Source organism: Phalacrocorax carbo, chromosome Z (assembly GCF_963921805.1).
Source record: "Phalacrocorax carbo chromosome Z, bPhaCar2.1, whole genome shotgun sequence".
NCBI classification, from domain to species: domain Eukaryota; kingdom Metazoa; phylum Chordata; class Aves; order Suliformes; family Phalacrocoracidae; genus Phalacrocorax; species Phalacrocorax carbo.
Window position 1 is genome coordinate 29493283 of NC_087548.1, and position 17833 is coordinate 29511115.

At 40.7% G+C, this 17833-nt stretch overlaps 1 protein-coding gene across 6 annotated transcripts in view; it reads right to left on the bottom strand.

Annotated features, from left to right (window-relative positions):
• ARHGEF28 (Rho guanine nucleotide exchange factor 28) overlaps positions 1-17833 on the bottom strand; it is a 130344-nt gene that overhangs the window by 66902 nt on the left and 45609 nt on the right. For 5 of the 6 annotated variants that reach the window (XM_064437841.1, XM_064437842.1, XM_064437840.1 and 2 more), the window contains exons 6-9: positions 17277-17457; positions 13821-13893; positions 9875-9921; positions 8298-8358 (exon numbers count right to left, since the gene is read on the bottom strand). In XM_064437841.1, the coding sequence (XP_064293911.1) occupies positions 8298-8358; positions 9875-9921; positions 13821-13893; positions 17277-17457 (362 nt within the window). Of the gene's footprint in view, positions 1-8297; positions 8359-9874; positions 9922-13820; positions 13894-17276; positions 17458-17833 lie in introns of those variants that run through there. The other variant, XM_064437844.1, reaches the window with a different exon arrangement.

Sequence of the window (17833 nt, forward strand, 5' to 3'; positions counted from 1 at the left end):
ATGCACCTGGACAAAGTGTCTGCATTACCCTACATTAGACTTAACAATCACGTTGAAAACTCAGCAAATGTGAATTAAAGGACACTAAAAGCAAAATGCTATCAACCAGATTCCACCCACCAAGCACCCTCCAACTCTAACGTTCTTTCTACCTGCCCACAATGATGACACGATGGCTGCGCAGACTGCTGTTGGCAACAGCCTCACAGGTCTCATAGGTTGCCTTGTCACACACATTATTTTTACCACCTCTCTTCTCTACCAAAAAGCTGGGTCTTTCTTATGAGAGTTTATACTAGCACAGTCAGAAAAACTTGCGACATCACTATTCTTCCCTTTCCCAAATCATTGACGAACCAATCATTGAAAAACACAGAACCAAGCCCAGATCCTTAAGATCTTGAGATGACCTCCCTGGCTTGTTTTTACGATCTTCCTTATTGCTAAATTTCTGATGGGTGATTCATGCATTCAGTTTAGGGAACTGGCCCATTTATTTCCTTATTTTGGGAATAGAGATCTGTCGAGGCCTCCCACAAGTAACACAGCAGTTTGGTATTTAAACTGTTCAGCAGTGGATCCCGAAAATGTCCAGGCAGGCAGTCACTGTCCATCATCACTGCGCAATGTATGACAGTATTTGGTGGATCCCATCTCTCTCACTAGTTCCCCGCAGCACGCTCCCCATCCTGCATCACTCACAGCAGGACAAGGCTGGGAAGGCCAGGGACCTGGGCAGGGGAAGGAGGAACGGGAAGTGTTTTGCACTGCACACTTTCCATTGCAAACACACCTGCTTTCCACTGTTTCAACTCGGATGAAGCCACAGGTTTCAACAGGGTGAAAGATCATTAGCGTCCAGCATCGCAGAGACTCTTCCTCCCACTACCAGTTTAAAGCGGCAGACTTTGCTCTCCCAGAAAAGCATAGTCTTCGGTGAATTCAGATATCAACGCAGGGACATTCTGACATGAGATTAAATGACCCTGACTGCCCCCAGGCCCAAACATCCCACTCACACCTCCACTTGTGCAGGTCTTCTCCACTCTTCCATTCAAACAGCTGATGATGAAACCCACCCACATTAGAAACCCCTTTTCTGTAACGAGCATCTCCTATCGATGCTGTGTAGACAGATGCCAGGAATATTAATTAAAAATACAAAATAATGATACAGTACTATAAATTTGGGTCAATTTTTTGTTGGCTTATTTGTGCAGTTTCTTGGACACTAGCCTGGAAATGAACACAGAACAGCTGCTGCCTTCACAGACACCCTGCTGAGAGTGACAGGCCACCCTACCCGTCTCCAAAAACACTGTTCTACACTGACCCCAGGGTTTACTGAAACACTCCACAGTCACGGCAGGCTGCAGTAGAGTCAATTTGTGTGTGCCATTTTCTGGATTGCTTTAAGCTAGACTGCCAGTCCAAGCGTTTTTATGCTTCACTGCATTTACTTCCACATGGATATATCTTTTTACCAACCCCAGACAGGATACAGTGTACATAGAATCACAGTGCTGCTGCAAACCATCCAGACTGAAAGAAGACCTGCCATGTAAATTTACATCTAACTCTTCACCTTTCACCTGTAGCTGTATTCCAAATTACAATATGAATCATTAAATTAATTCTTAAGGCTGTTCTTTTAATATTTTCTTTGAAACCAGGTTGACAACTACAGTTAAAACAGCTATAACAAGAATAACACTTCCATGCTAAAAATACTATGTTTGTGATATCCAATGAATGACGCATTATTAGCAACACTGACCTCTTTTGAAAAGCAACTGTTTGTAAATGGCAGTACTTAAATCTTGTTTCCTTGATAAACTAAAGGAGCAATGTACCTTTAAAAATTTAAGAGAAACAACTTTGCATAAATTATACTAGTTCTGCAAGACCCTTGGAGAACACCCATAAGACTGGGATGAAGAAGGGTTCAGAGTTTTTACAAAATTGAGGCAAAAACATGACCTGTGCCCAATCCTGACTCAATGCAGCTCCAAAGAGCCAGTGACCATGCACACTGCATTATCTCAGGCCTTGTCCCAAACTCTTTGTGTTGTCCAGTTCACTGTCCCGCTGTAGGATTTCACAGCGTTCCTCTGACTCAGACCTTTCTGATGTCTGGTTCATGACCAACTGCAGATTTATACTTTTTTTTTTTTCCTTTTTTTACCGCACCATTCATCTTATATGGTTTACGATAACAAGCTCATTAATACTACATTCACGTGACAGCGGTCGGTATGCCCTGACTCTTGAAACAACCACTAAGCACTTCCAGCAAAGTACATAAAGAGATAATTTGCCTAAATACTCTCCTTGACCAGTATCTTTTCACATCAAAAGACCAGCTGGGATACGCACTACAAACGTGGATGGAAAGCTTATAATTTTTTGTCTTGTATCCTGATGAAAAAATCCCTTGAGCTTATTTGCAAAAGCTTGAGAAATAAGGGCTAAGTAAATAAAAACCTCTTCCTGGCTGCAGCTCCACAGAGGCCTGTGCGAGACCAAGCAACACAGAGAGCACACATGGCCTCACATGAAAGCAAACCCAAGTTTGACTTGGACCTCACTCCTGAACTTTCGCCAATGACTTGGTTGTTCAGTCTACACTTACGCCTGCTCTGCCAAAAAAGTTCACCAAATATCCATCTCATTAAAAATCCAATTTTCCATGTTTCAGGGAAGACTTCAAGCAAAAGGCTGCCTCTCAAGGGGGAAGAAAGCTGAGAAACGTGTCCATGTTTGTACTTTCAAGACTACGACTGTTTTCTTCACAATGTATTTCTGGAGTAACTTGACATTAGATATATCCAAGATTGTTTATTTATGTTAGCGTGAAATGACACTGGGCAGAAGACAGGCAGAAGAGCTTATTTAAACATCAGGGTAAAAAGAGCCTCCTTTTGAAAGATTATTTTGTCGAGCAAATTTGTTTCGGATTTTAGGCAGAGGAGGAGGACAAGTTCTGGGAAGCCAGACAGCACATGTTTGTAACTTGTTCATTTTTCTTTCTGTCTTCCTTTTGAGGTTAACTTGAATTATAATGTCTCAGAAAATCAAGAGCAAAGGAAACTCCAAGAAACAAGAACATGCTTGTTTCAGTGCCTAATGTTGCTTCTTCCAGATTTCTCCACGGCCTTCTAATTAAGCTCAGTTCAGGCTTACATCCCAGGAAGATTTTATTTCCCACATCTTCTGTAGCTCTCAACTATTCTGCAATCTTCAATATTTAGTTGTTTATATAAAATCCAAACAAATGAGAATATGTTTTAGCTACTGAAATAAAACTACTGCCATGTTTAAATGTTGTTTAAAGGTTGTTTCTGGCAGGACTGTGACAGGTCAACGCCAAGTTAAGCCTCTCTTCTGCAAGGTGCAAGGAACCATCCAAACGTTTTGCAAAAGTCGAAACGGCAACATAAGGGTCTCTGAAAGCTGCAGCAAAAAAAGGGCAGAGTGCAACTGCCACAGTCATTAGCTACAGCAATAACTCTGCACTTTCCTTCAGCTATTATTTTTCTCTGCAGTTTTCAGACCACCTACCTTTCAACTAAAAATAAGTTTTTAAAAAGCCTCCTTTACCACAAATCGACCTTCCAGAACTTCTTTGGCACAACCAGTCTGAGTACCTGCATATCCCAAATCATCCAAGTACTGCAGTGCCTCTTTCTCACCTCACTTTCCATGGTGTTCCTTGTTTCGGGTGAAAAACTGAGACATAGGGAAAAGATAAGTGACATATGCCCATGGTCCTACTGTAAATCCATTACGGAGAGAAACTGAAGCAAAGGACTGCAGCCCCTGGACTAGAAATGGTATGGCTGGATCACCCAAACTCTCTCAAAGCATACATAAGGGAAAGATAGGATTGAAAGCTGCCAAGGAAAGATAAAAATGACCACAAACAGAGAAGAGCTGCATAGCCTTAGTCACAGGACTTTTGTAACTGTTTCAAATAGGCAACACTCAACATGTAACTTTCACTTTTATCTACCAATAAGCATAAAATTATTTCCTGTAGTTCCAATGTCAAAACAGGCACACTTAACTTAAAACACTTCCAACTGCAAATATTCTGCCCATCAAAAACCAAAAGCAAACGAACACTTGAAAAGGAGCCAAAGATGTAACCACAATAAGTATTAAAAATAATCATTTGACAGACCTAACAAAAAATGTGCAAAGGTGGGACTCCAGACAGCAGGACCGTGCTTTTTCTACCTTTAAAAAAACCCTCCTTTTTAAGTATTACCAAACATGGTAAGGCCATCTAATTAAAAAAGAACAAAACAGCAACACTGAAACCAGATTTTTCTGCAGATTACAGTGCAGCCCTACTGGTTTACACAGAGAAGATCATTATGTTCTGTTCCTTAAACTGATCTGTGGTTAAACTGGGATTTCTGTGGAACCATGAAAATCAAAGGGCAGACTCTACTAAAAATGTTTGCAGCTGCCTGGTCACATACAGCAAACTGCCAAAAATTCGGCATCAGTACTTTTATCTCTCAAAGTGCAAAACATGGCCTGCAGTACTTTTTCACCACTGGAAGAGCAAACAGAATAGATTAGACAGACACCACTACCAGTAGGTAATTGTCACTGTAGCTAGAAAAGCAGGGAAAGTATTTTGAAAAATTAACATCATTCTGCCTTCCTGAAGTTTGGGGGGGGGAAGCTATATTTCCTTGTAAAAAAAAGAAAAAGGAGACTTTTGCAGCTTTATAAATGGCCTTCTGATCATCCTCTTTCAAACCCAGCTATGCAGAACAGGAAGGAATTATAAATGTTTAAAAACATATGCCCAGCTAACTCTGTCACATGCCCAACAGTAACAGCATTCAGCTGTCACCTCCCAGACTCTCTCCCAAAATGTACAGGGTTGCTGACTCTGAGGATGACAATGTCTGGCAATAATACATATGCTTAATATTGAAAGGAAAAAAAAAAAAAGGTTTTTGTTGCTTTCCATTTGGTTTCTTTCATTCACTCTCCCCAACTGGATATTGTTTTTGTCTCTCAATCTTTCCAGTGTGTTTCTTTCAAAAATCTGTTTTTTCTTCTCTTGTAAACATAAAACAGATCTCTAACAATTTCCAGGGGAGACAGAAGGAGGAGGAAGAACACTGGCAGGTGTGACTAGCATTGAACTCAGGAGTCTCCATACAAGACCCTGCTCAGCCTGGTCTAGCACCCTGTTGTGCCCCACATTCTACTCCTGCTCCTTCAATTCTTGAACATGGCAACCCCAAAAACCATCATCTCCAGTTCACATGGCTTCTTAATGGCCCATCCACACCATGACACTACAAAAGGGTGGGACTTCAGCGGCTCTCCAGCAGTCCTGAAGGACAAGAAGCCTCTTGTCCAAAAAAATGAAGTACAGTTCTCAAAATTTAACTACAAGACTCAAATGGTGCCTAAAGCAGACAGGTCCCAACCCAAAGATGAAGACGACAGGGAGCAAGGAGAGTTGGTACCCTTTTAGCATCCTAATGACTGTTGCAAGCACCCCTGCAAAGATACTCAAAAACTTTGTTGGTTGTGGGGAAAGAGCCAGAATGGTCAATATGCTTGAAAGGGCAGGCTGGGAAAGAAAACAGAGAGCAGGAACAGCACAGCCCTTCCAGGAGCCACTGCTTCCTTAAAGGTCCCTTTCCAACCTAAACCAATCCATGATGAGACTGATTTTTGTTAAAAGTTTCTGAAAGCAAGAACCATGTGGAAAAGAAGTGAGAAGGAGAAGTGGGGGAATTTGTACCCGTTCAAAGAGCACTCACTTTCTCACTCTCAGAAGTCCTCTTTTATTTATGCATCCATCTTCCTAGTGACATTCCAGAGTTTGCTCATTTCTGTTCATTCTTCTTCACTCAGCTCCCCTTAGCTATTTTCCCTCTTCCTCTCCCCCACTGACAACCATTTCCATTTCTCTCCTGATCCCCCACTGTGTGCTTTTCCTGCCAAAAAAATTGCCATTTAACAACATTGCTAAGCAAACAATTTTTTAAAAGTAATTTAAAAAAATACAGGTTAATAGAACTACAATATTTAGCGATATGGCTATATGAGTCAGGCTAGAACATACACTGATTTTTACATTCAGATAAACCAATAAAACCAGCTTAAATCAACTTACACATTTCTGGTTCTCACCAAACTCTTTCCATCCTTCTTCATCCCTCCACACTTCCACTTTTTATTGCACACCCAATAGACTACTCACTCCCCAGCCTGCACTTCATCCCCATCACATCTCACACACGGTGCTGACTGGAAGCCCTCCAGACCCTGAAAAATCCCATCAGATCTCTATGTTATGAGTGTTTCAGCCAACTTGAGTACACATCTGAGAGATGGGCAACGACAGCCCATGGTGCAGCCCACAACAAGTCCACGCTCCTCACATAAGGCAGCCATATTCTCAGTTACAGTGATTTACTTCTAAAACATGCAGAATTTATTTCGCTGCAGTTTCTCCATAAACAACTCAACTTCTTAAATGTACCACAAGGAACTTAGAGTTTAGGGAAGAGACAGACAGTTGGTTCTTTTTCAGGTGAGAGGTATAATAGGGAATTTTTCTTAGTTTAATATAAGCTGAGCCTGTGCTCAGGACAAAAGGTATTTATATACACTTGTATATCTACAGATATTTGTATATCTACACATTAATATCCCTATTTTTAATTTACCTTATACATAAATAAATGCCTAAGAAAATATATTTAAATCAAATATTAAGCACCTAAATCTTGTACCAAGTTGTATGCAAATTCACCATTTTTTTAGTTCTAAGGTTCTGCAATCTACCATTCCTAACTAACAGTATGAACCATGGCCAAAGTTGCTCGCTTGTTCCCTGCAGAGGACTCAAGATCTGCAGCAGCTGCCCATCTAAGCATCAGAGAGGAGACTGAGCTGGTCTGAAGCCAGAGGTCCTGGCTCCTGTTCCAGCGGTCACAAGAAGTGCTGTGCAAATGATGCCTTAGAAGGAAAAGGCATTTCAGGGGTAAGAAAAAGGAATATCAGCTGTAATTTCAGGGTGGAGGACTTCCACTGTCAGCTTTCAAGCTACCTTATATTCCCTCCAGATGGTATAACTGGAATGGAGACTGAAGCAGATGTGACTTCAGATTAGCAGGCCATAATCACTCCCCAATGACTCCACACCCTCCTACACTGAGATACAGTCCAATACTTTGGTCTTGCCTGACAAAACAGATTTGATCATGTGGGCACTAACATCTCATGTATGTGTACTGAATTTTTGTGCAAGGCAAGGACTGCTACACTGTACAAAGCACAAAAGCACTGAAGTCAGGATAACTGTGAATACTAATATTTTTCTACTACTCCTAATTCCCTTTCGCAGCTCCCATATTCCTTGGATGGGAGAGTGAAACAAAGATGATTAAATGGCTGAACTGCAGGCATTTGGATAACAATGACTATAAACAGAGATGGCTAGATGATGATTTTAATGAGAGATTATTAAAATAATCTGCTAGTTTATCTTACAACTGTGTCCCTGAGTTTACATCAGCTCATTTCCCTCTAACATATACCACCCTCATTCATGCACATATATCCTCTCCCTTTCCACACACACAGAGCAACTCTTCGTTTTGCAGCCACTGAAGTCTGCGTATGGGCTGTCTGAATGCCACCATCTGGGCTGCTCTTTCTGAGCTCAGCACTGGACCACAGGCAAGTGATGCCAGCCTGGCGCTCTCTGCCTGACACAGCAGCTCCCACTAGCAGAGCTTAGTTATTCATTGTCTTTTTCCACCTTGCTGTGCTTTGCAGGATCCCATGTTTGCACATGGCTCTTGGAGCTTTCCCCAAACTTAAAAATACTCACCTTTCAATTTGATTTTCAGTCTTTAAATGTACTGTCTTGTGCAACTGGCTATATTCTCCTACCATGCCCACAACCCACATACTGCTGTGGCATCTATACATTTCTACATGCTTCATTTCATCTTCAGTCACATATGTTGGCTCTATCAGAAATTATTTTCAAGACTGTTGTTCCTACTAACACTTAATATACTACTGAAAATTCCTAGGGTGTCGTGGTACTGTTGGATCCACCTACCCATACCAGAGATGCTTTGAAAGAGGTTCTCTCTCTGACATATAACTGATTGATCTTCTGCCAAGCTAGGCTGAAATATCAATGACCTTCACCTCTTTTAAAGAAAGTGCCTTGTGTGTATTTAGCATCACAGTATATATCAATAGCTTTTGGGAAGTCAAAATAATTATTTTTTTCTTACCTATGCCCAACAGGACATGATCTTCATTTTCTTTAGAAGGAACCACATAGTTTCGGAAAGGCTAGAAACAGAAAAGTTGAGCTATATCTTTGAAGACAAAGAGTTGCATTTGTGCTTAGCTGCAAGTTGTGCTATAGGCTTTCAGAATTCAGTTCAAACACTATCAAGCAGCAGTCAGTTCATTTTAGCCATTTAATAAATGCAAAAGTAGAAAATGCAACAATGCCACTCCCAGACTCTAAGACATGCGCATGAACCCTGTGGACTCAAATTCTAAATATAATCGAAGAAGAGACCAAACCATTCCTTGCAAACTTCAGTTTTCAGTCTGCTCTTCTCTTACAAAGTTTAATTGTGCCCTGACTATCCAATATACAGTGTTTTGGAGGAAAGAGCCATATTTCTAAGACGCCTCCTTCTATAATGCCTGAGCTGTTCACACCTGTAGAAATATCATAGGTCAGTTCATTCTTTATAGAGTCAGCTATGGAATTTCTGCTAGATCAAAACAAGAGACAGTCAATATGGTACCAGAACCTTTTCCCCCCAGCAAGACTTATGGGCTGCAACACTGCCCCAACATACATTTTCAACAGAGACTCCAAAATTAATGCATACTGCAGAGATATAATTCTGAGATGACACAGATTACAATAGCAACATGTGAATCCCAAACAAATGGTCAATATTCTACACAGCTGACAACTAAAAAAATAAGCCTGAAGAGGTCACCACTTTTATAATAATGACCTAACAAAAGTGGCAGTTCCACAATATTCCATTAAATTCAAATGTGATTTAAAAAATCAATAGTCACTGGCTATTGAGAAAATATCACCTTTATTAGGTTTGCCAGATTTTACCAGATTTTGTTTCTCTCAACCTAAGTCATTAATTTAGCTTCACACCCAGGTGAGTTAATAATCAAGCTCCTGCTTTAAAAGGTGATAAAAAAAACAAGACAAAGATTTTCTGGTTTTGTAAACAGACACATATCAATAGAAAGCAGACTATACGACTAGAGATCAAATACAACTGACTAACCATAGTGGGACTTCTCACAAATATTGGTCCACCACAAGAGCTGTTAGATACCTCCATGTAGAAGACAATGGGAACTGCTGTATTTTTTACATCAAGCATTTTTCCAGTTAAGGACTTGCAGTTACCCACAAGGTCCCTCTCAGAGACCAACTCCTCAGATGTAATGAATCATGCCATCTCAAGGACGAAGCTTGTGCAAGACAGGTGTGCTCACCCTAGACTGGCAGCTGAGCTGCAAGCTCCCTGAAGGCAGTAAGGTTCACCGTAACACAAGAGCTTTCTGGTCCAAAAGCGGAGCTTGCTTCTCCAACACAGCTTTCCAGCCCACAACCACATAACAGGTTCCTTCAGATAATAATCATCTACACATGTAACTATTCCCACAGCATAGGAATGGGCAGGAAATGTTGTCTGGCAGGCATTAGCCACCTTATTTATTTGTTAGCTCTGGGAGGTGCTCAGATAGCCAAGCAGAGGTTGCTGCTTCTCAACCTAGATGAAGCTTAGCTATTCATATAAGGAGAAAACTGTACCTTCGTATCATTCTGGGACAATTCATCAGATGCCATGTTCTCAGGACCTGTAAAAGCAAAGATTCCTGCCTTTAATAACAAGGAAATTCAGTTTGGGTTTCCTTTGGTTTCTGCTGCTGGTCTCTCTCCTTTTTCGAATAGAAGGGGGCACATAAGCAGCAGGCAAACAGGCAGGCAAGCCAGAACAATAGACATGGGCAGCCCATGCATCTCCCCACAGCAGCGTCCCCGTGGGCAGCGTGCGAGCTGGATGCACAACAAATGCTATGTTATTGTCACAGTTATGTTCAGACTAGACAAGCATGGCTATTTGTCAGCCAGCTGCTGATTAACCCACACACACTCAGAAAATCTACAGTTCTAGTGCCATGCCTCACACCAACTCTGCAGAGCAGCTGTGCTCTGCTTTTCTTCTGCAGGGGTTTCATGAGTTTTCTGAAATCAGACCTTGCATTTTCACCCTCAACAGTAAAAAGTAACTTCATTTCTGTCACTCTTGTTTTTTTTAATGGTTTCTTCCAGGGGCTTTGGGGGATGGACACAGCACATGCAAAACAAGGACCACACTTCACAAGTTTTACCCAAACACAGCCTCTAGGACTATCGGGAAACAGCAAAGGGGAGTAATCTGGCTACAGGAATGCAAATGAACACCAGCATCACCCAGCTTCCAGGAACATTATCATTTAGTAGATATATTTTAAATAATAATAATTATATAGCCAGAGTTATGCTGGTAAATATGTTTCATTTTATAGTGAGTCTTTCAACTCAAGGTTCACATCTGTTCTCAGATACTCAAATCCCTCTCCATTCTCCAGCTCCAGCAAATAGTTAAAGTAAGTATGACACAGTAGCCAGTATCGGGTAGTTTGGGAGATCGCCTTGAAGAATGTGGGGTTTTGGAACCTCTGTCCTTTCTTGGCACGGCACAAAGTCTTTTCTCAAGTTTTTAAAAAAAGACCTGTATCAATATAACTTTGGAAAAGCAATTCAAAGACAGCTGCCTATTATCTAAATCACACCTGCAGGTGTCTGTGAGCTGAAGTTCTGGGACCCAGTTATGGGCCCACTGCAATCTGTGCACCTGTCATCTCTGACCTCAGCAGTGCCCCCAGAAGCTGGCAGGAATCAGGGCTGGGTCCATGCTGATCGGTATCTCAGTCATTAATTTTTAATTAATCCACCTTCTTTAGTTAACCTTCTGGAGCAGTCACAGATATAATTCCCTTTGCATTCTAACAGAGTGCAATCACAGAACACAAAATCATTAGTGCCATCAAACAAAGCATCCCAGGTATCATCTTTCAGCTAGAAGGAACAGACTATTTCTTCTGTAACTGTATCTGCAGAATCTTACTTTAAGAGCTTCAGTGGGGAGATATTTTTTACAGTATTGCCATGCAATTGGCATTATTATTATTATCCAGTTTCACAGTTCTCAGAAGTAAAAAGCTGTTTGCTCTATACCTAATATTCTGTAGTAGTAAATGGATTATCCTACAGATAACAGATTTCAGTTAACTCATGGGCATGGGATTTCAAGGTCAGAAAACAGAAAAAAAAAGCACAAACTAGTGAATTACCCAAAATACCATCTATTTCACCTTTTGTTCTGTATCCTCACTGGATAATGTATCACTCCGTGTATTTGAATTTAATTAAGTTGCTATGGAGATTCACTGCTGAGCTAGTAGCATCACCTTACACTGACCCACTGCTTTCGCAGGACTGCATTTCACAAGAAGCAACATACTGCTATAGCAACCTCTACTCAATAACAGCTCAGGGCTTCTGATAGCATTGTGTTTTAGAGGTCTGTTGACTTTAGGCCTACCCAGAAGTGATTAGTTATTACTTCCTGGAATGGCAGCAGTTTTAAAATCTGAGGGGCATCCTTTCATGGCATGAATGTGCCACATGAATCTCCTGAGCTTAGCAGCCCCTTTATAAAGGAGTTAACTGAATGCAACTGAGTATGTTGTAAAAAGTACTCTGTCAATCATTTCATATAATGTCTGTTTCTAGCAGCAAAAATTTTAACTCAATCCTGAAAAAAGTTCTTTTGGTCTCCTGAATGCTGTCAAGTGGAGACTGTAAGACAGGTTACTAGTCACCAGTAATGATCATTCATGATTTTTCAGTATCTGGATTTGGTGGTGGTTAGCAAAAAAGGCAAAAAAATAAAAAAGCCTTGTTTATAGAAATATGGTCACCAATAACAATATCAAAACCTAAGATTAAAAACCTTGCTGCCCATTAGGCTACAAACAATAGCTGCAGGCTCCTCATGTCTACAAGTAAATAACTGCAAGCATGATTATCACAATTTGTTTGTATAGGTTCTGAATGCTACCAAAATGTGGCACAACTGCTGTTGAACTGAAATGAGGTGGGGGTGGCCAAGGGGAACGGAGACAAAGGCACAAAATAACTCTGATGCACAGATGGGCCTATGTCAATATCTATGCAAAAGATCTTTGGCATAAAAGGACAACAAGAGGCTTTACAGCAAGAATCAAAAATGAGACTAGACATCCTGAATGGTGCCTCTTGCTCTGGGCAATCAATAGCCACTGATGTTCATTACCTGCTTATCCCAGGTCAGCCTCACTTAAGACTTCTTTTAGCAAAAAATATCAAAGTAATCATAACCTAGAAGTCATATTGCCCAAGCTACTGCCACATACAGTGCTACCAGTCCAGGCCCTTCACTTGCTATACCCGAGGAGCAGCATAAAGATCATGCTGGTCAGGGTACTGCACTCAGATAAATACCCAGAGTCAATGAATTTGCACACTGTGTCACCAAAGTCATTCACAAACCTCGTATGGTAATTTGCCACTTAGACTTCTAGTAACACATGTGTAGTTTGCAACTGCTGACAATCGCTTATTGTTTCTCTGCAAATTTACCTTCTAACAGCAGAACACTTGTTGCATGAATGCTGCTGGAGAAGTTGGGTATAAAACTCCTTTTCCAGCACTAACAACTGCAGCCTACATGTTTAAATATGACCTACACAATGACTGTGTCCCCATTTTATCCATTCAGCTAAAGTTACTAGCTGATGCCACTTAGAACTGCAGTCCCATTCCTCTCCCGCAGCCTGGTCCTGATCCTGCTGGCAGTTTATGCAGGTGCTCACATTTCTGCTCCCCTCAGTAGAGATGCCTCCAGCACTGAGCAAGATAAAGCCTCTCACAGAGCTCACAGTTTTCATCTTATTGCTTCATCCAAATATACAGTGCCAGCCACATAAGCAAATGGCCAACTGACGAAAACTTCTAATTAATTCCTAATAATCATATGTTAACACCCAAAGTGTCATACTTCTGATGCTGAAAAAAGGCCTTTTTTGTGATTTTCTTCAGGGTGATCTACACAGGGATGTATTTTGGTAATGAAAGAGCATTCTCAACAGCAAGCACAGTCCTATGATCCTTACAGTGGTAAACCGCTCACCAAAATACTGAATGTCTAATTGAAACACATGGGAATTTTTCCACATTAAGAAATCTTGGGCTGGATCCCAAAACTATTCATACAAAACTCTGCTCCTATCTTTATTAACTTGAGTTATTCAGCTTTACTGGAATTTGCACGCTGGAGCATTCATTCAGTTAAACACTGCCCTCTCCTGGAACCTTCTGACATTATTCTGGCTCTTGCAATAAAATCAGTTGAGGCTTTTCCAGTCGCTATAAATGTCATAATATTTTGTGAACAATTTCAGTATGACACTGGAAAAACAACATTTTGTAGGGAGTATCACAATTTACACAACTCTCGTAGTGTATGACTTCTGTATTCCACTGTTATCTACTTACAGGTCTCTAATATCATATGAAACATGATTCTCATTAATAAATAAATAGTGTATGAATCTGTGTCAACTTTCCAGAGCTTTTAAAGACTGCAACATTATGGAATAAGAAACTGTACCTTCTACAGAGCTTGCTGTACTGCAGGGCATTTTTGGACCTTCCACTGTTTCAACTTGGTTTGAATTAATACTCTATTAAAAAAAAATCAAAAGGACAGTAACTGTATTTGATGCCCATGACATTTATCTGAAAACTCAAAAATAATATCAAGACTAGCAAACAAATATGTTATAAGCAATACAAAAATGATTGATAGAGATTCCACACAGTATTTTATCGGTTACCCTCCAGAGGAAACCAATAGCAATTCCTCTAGAGGGAAACCAATAAAATATTTTCAGGGCAGAGATAAATTTCTTCCTGCTTACAAGACACAAGGGATCTAAATGATCAGATTTAACATTTGTACTTCATTGTTTATAACCTCCTTCTCTATGAGAAAAGCACCACAGCAGCTTTGCATAACGGCTCTGTTCAGAAGTCATTAACCTTGAAAGCACCCCTATAAAATAAACAATTTTTACATATAGGCTATACAAAAAGCCTAAATCAGGGCTAACACTGACTACACAGTAAACCCAGCCTAGAAGGCAGGAGCCACTCCCTCCCCACATACATGGCCCCTGGCCAGGCTGACCCCTCGCTCAGATACACACACTGACTCTATCACTCCTGCTCAAAAGGAAGAGGAGGCTGAGATTCAGTCCCTCATTTTAGCAATTACCTTCAAAGATTATCAGCAAAAGGGGTGGAGGAGAGAATGTCTCCTTTTGTGAGATTTCATCTACAATTCTGCTTGCTTCTAGCTTTCCCTCTTGTTAGGTTGCCTGTGTGTTTGCCATCTACCAGAGCAGCAAGCAGAGAAAAGGTATGGTAACCTGAATACAAAAGAAAAAGTCAGGGATGACTCCAGGCTGAATATTGCAGCCAAACTGACTTGAAAGGCATAGGGCTGTCAAGCTAGCTACATCCCCCACCTCAGTGGGGTTAGCTCGATTTTTCTGTGCCCATCTGTTGGTGCACAAGACAGTTTCCTGCTTCCACATCTACCTGGCAGAAATAAGTCAACTCCTCGTTGGGAAACTACTAAATGTGTCCATGAGCAGCCAACAAAACTACTCAAATTATCTTAATCATTTTGGATTATTACCTTGGTTTGGCCTGCCTTTTTTTTGTTGTTTGGTTTTTTTTTTAATCACCCTGACATGTGTCCATTCATCCTTGGATTTCCTTTCCTCTCATAGAGGACCTCTCCCCTGCACTGGCTGTGCTGCCTCCAGTGATTCAGACAGCCAAACGGATCACCCCTACACACTGCTTAGGGCTCTGCTGGATGTGCATGACAAACCACACAGCCACACTGATGGGCACTGCTGCCACCACAGCTATTTCTGCCCCACAGGGGTTGCAGAGAGTTCAAGCAATTCCATGCTCTTCCTCATCATCTTCAGAAATCTCCATATTGCCTCGCAAAGCCACAAAATCTGTGGGTTTACACTTTTTGCACTGCAGAGCCCCTGAAGGTTTCCAGTGAAGGCATGGCTCCCATATGGGTAATTCTAGCTTACCAACAACTTCTCTGTTTTAACAAAGTTCCTTTACTCTTTTAGACTTGTAAGGAATAGTCAAGAGACTAAAAGAACCCACTGACCAAGGACTGAAGAACATACTTGTGAAAGATTGGGATTTCTTGCATGAATAAATGCAAAAATAGTTTGTGCTGTTCCCTAAGTCATCCCTTTCACACACACAAATCCAATGCTGCACGCCACCGTAACTGAGACAAGCCCTTTCTCATTAGTCTATGTCTTTCTGACCAAAACCTAAAATAGCAATGTGGTCATTTATGCAGCCTCAAGATACAATAAACTAGATATACAGTCTTAGTCTACTGTAGATGAGCTGAATACTCCAGTACAGCAATAAATTCTACCTCTATTTTAAAAAGACTATTAATATGAAACCTCTAATGCCTACCTTATGCTTTGGATCCAACTAAGGGCTGCATGCCCTTGTTTGCAAGGGAAAGAAAATTAATTTTACCTTACCCTTTGGACATAACACAGAGTTTAAACATGACAGCTTGATCATCCCTGTACATACACTTCAGGATGATATCTGGTGTATAGGAAATTAACTAAATCATGTCATCTTCCCCATTCTTCTGGCTTATATCTGCTTTATTAAAAGTAGTGCAACACTGATGCTGGGCACAGATGGAAGAGGGTTCCCACAAGGAGGACCTAGACTCCTGCAACTACAGGAATGAGCAAAAGGGAAACCCACAAGTGAAGGTTAGTAGGCTTTTTCCTGAAAATACCAAGTGCAGAATTTTGCAGCCTTTAAGAGTCTTTGTCTCTGACAGCCATGCAAATATCTAACACACCACTCTTTCTTTTTTTCCATTTCAAAGACAGAAAGAAGAAAAAGGATTTGATGAGTGCAAGAAAACAGCCAATGATATAAATAACAGTGCATTCTCATTACAGTCTTGGTTTTGCTATTGGGTTTACTACTGTTTCCGTGGGTTTTCCATGGAAAAAACACACTTAAATTGTAGGTATTCTGAAAGCTACAAACAGAGTAACTTCTTTATATTGGAACAAATCAAAATCTTGGCAGTGTAGTTACATGAGATGACACATAAGGACTATACAATACATCATACCTTAAGTTTTTGTGTTAAGCATAACACATGGATCACAGTCTAAGTTAAAAAAAAACATGCAGAATGCAATAAAGATAACTCAAGGAAAATCAGTGCACAAATAAGGAAACCTGAAGTTAAGCATGGAAAAGAAAAGCTGAATTTTAAGACCAGAAAAAGAGAAAAGCCTACTTTTAGTGTGGTTTTAGTTCACTAGTTTTATATAGCCTTGCAGTCTCAATATAAAAGCATAAGTGAGCACTTGCATTGCTATTAAAGAACTTGTGCTTTCAAGAGTTCTCCCTCCTTACTTTACTGAAATTGAGAGATGTCCTGAAGAATAACACAGCAGTGCTCCAGACATATTACAGTAAGATAACACCCACTACACCGTAACTAAACTCTACAGCAAAAGTCTGTACTCTGTATTTCTGCCATAAATAATAGACTGGGTTGGCTCTTGATAAAGACTCCCCAGCATTACACTACTAGACAAAAGAATGGAAATAAATTAAATATTTCAAAGTACCAGTGTGAATACAATGGCAACGCAATTAGAGACACAAGAGATTTCATGGAAGGATATTCACTGTAGAGTCCACAACAATTCAAAAACAACTGAAGGTAAATGAAGCTTTGGTAAAGTTCTCAATGTCTCTTACCCTCCAGCTTCACACGTACAATGTGCCTACACTGACACAAAACAGAAGCCTACAACAGTAATCCTGCAGTTACACTGGCCATTAGTGGCACAGGCACCTTAAATCAAAAGGCTACTCAAGAAAAACGAATCCAGCCTGAAAAGCCTATAGCTGGAAATTACTGAAGAAAATCTGAGGCAATGCCCTGAGCTAGGTAGGTACCTACCTGGTAAAGAAGAGTTCTGTCCCAGAAGTATCTTCTGAAGAGCTTAATGTCCGATTCCAGCAAGTGCTGTGCAGTGTGGCTAAATGTCAGTGTCAGAGCTCCTGACGAATGAACAAACTGCATGCAAGCACCCTCACTGATCTCCGCTCTTGAAATGTCAAGTGAGTGACTGCCCTGGAAACTGGAACAACACACTCTTTAAACCAAAGCAGATGCTCCACGCACAGGTAGAACAAAAACACAACCGCAGCAAGCTTCCTGCTTGCCTTTGGCACGGTCCGTCAGGATCCCAACACACCCGCTGCAAAAACCAGAGGCAGAAAATCTGAAACATGCACCAAAAACACAGCTGGGCAAACAAATAATTACCAATGACTCCACTCAGGCCTAAGAACACGCTGCTACTTCTAGCCATTGGCAGAGAAAAAAACAGTGTTAGCTCTATATGGTTACTCACTACTAAAATAAGCCAGAAAGAGCTCTGATAATACCTATTTCTCCTTATTGCTGTAAATTAGCAATAGTACCTTTTCCTGTTAATGTTGCCATATATAGCA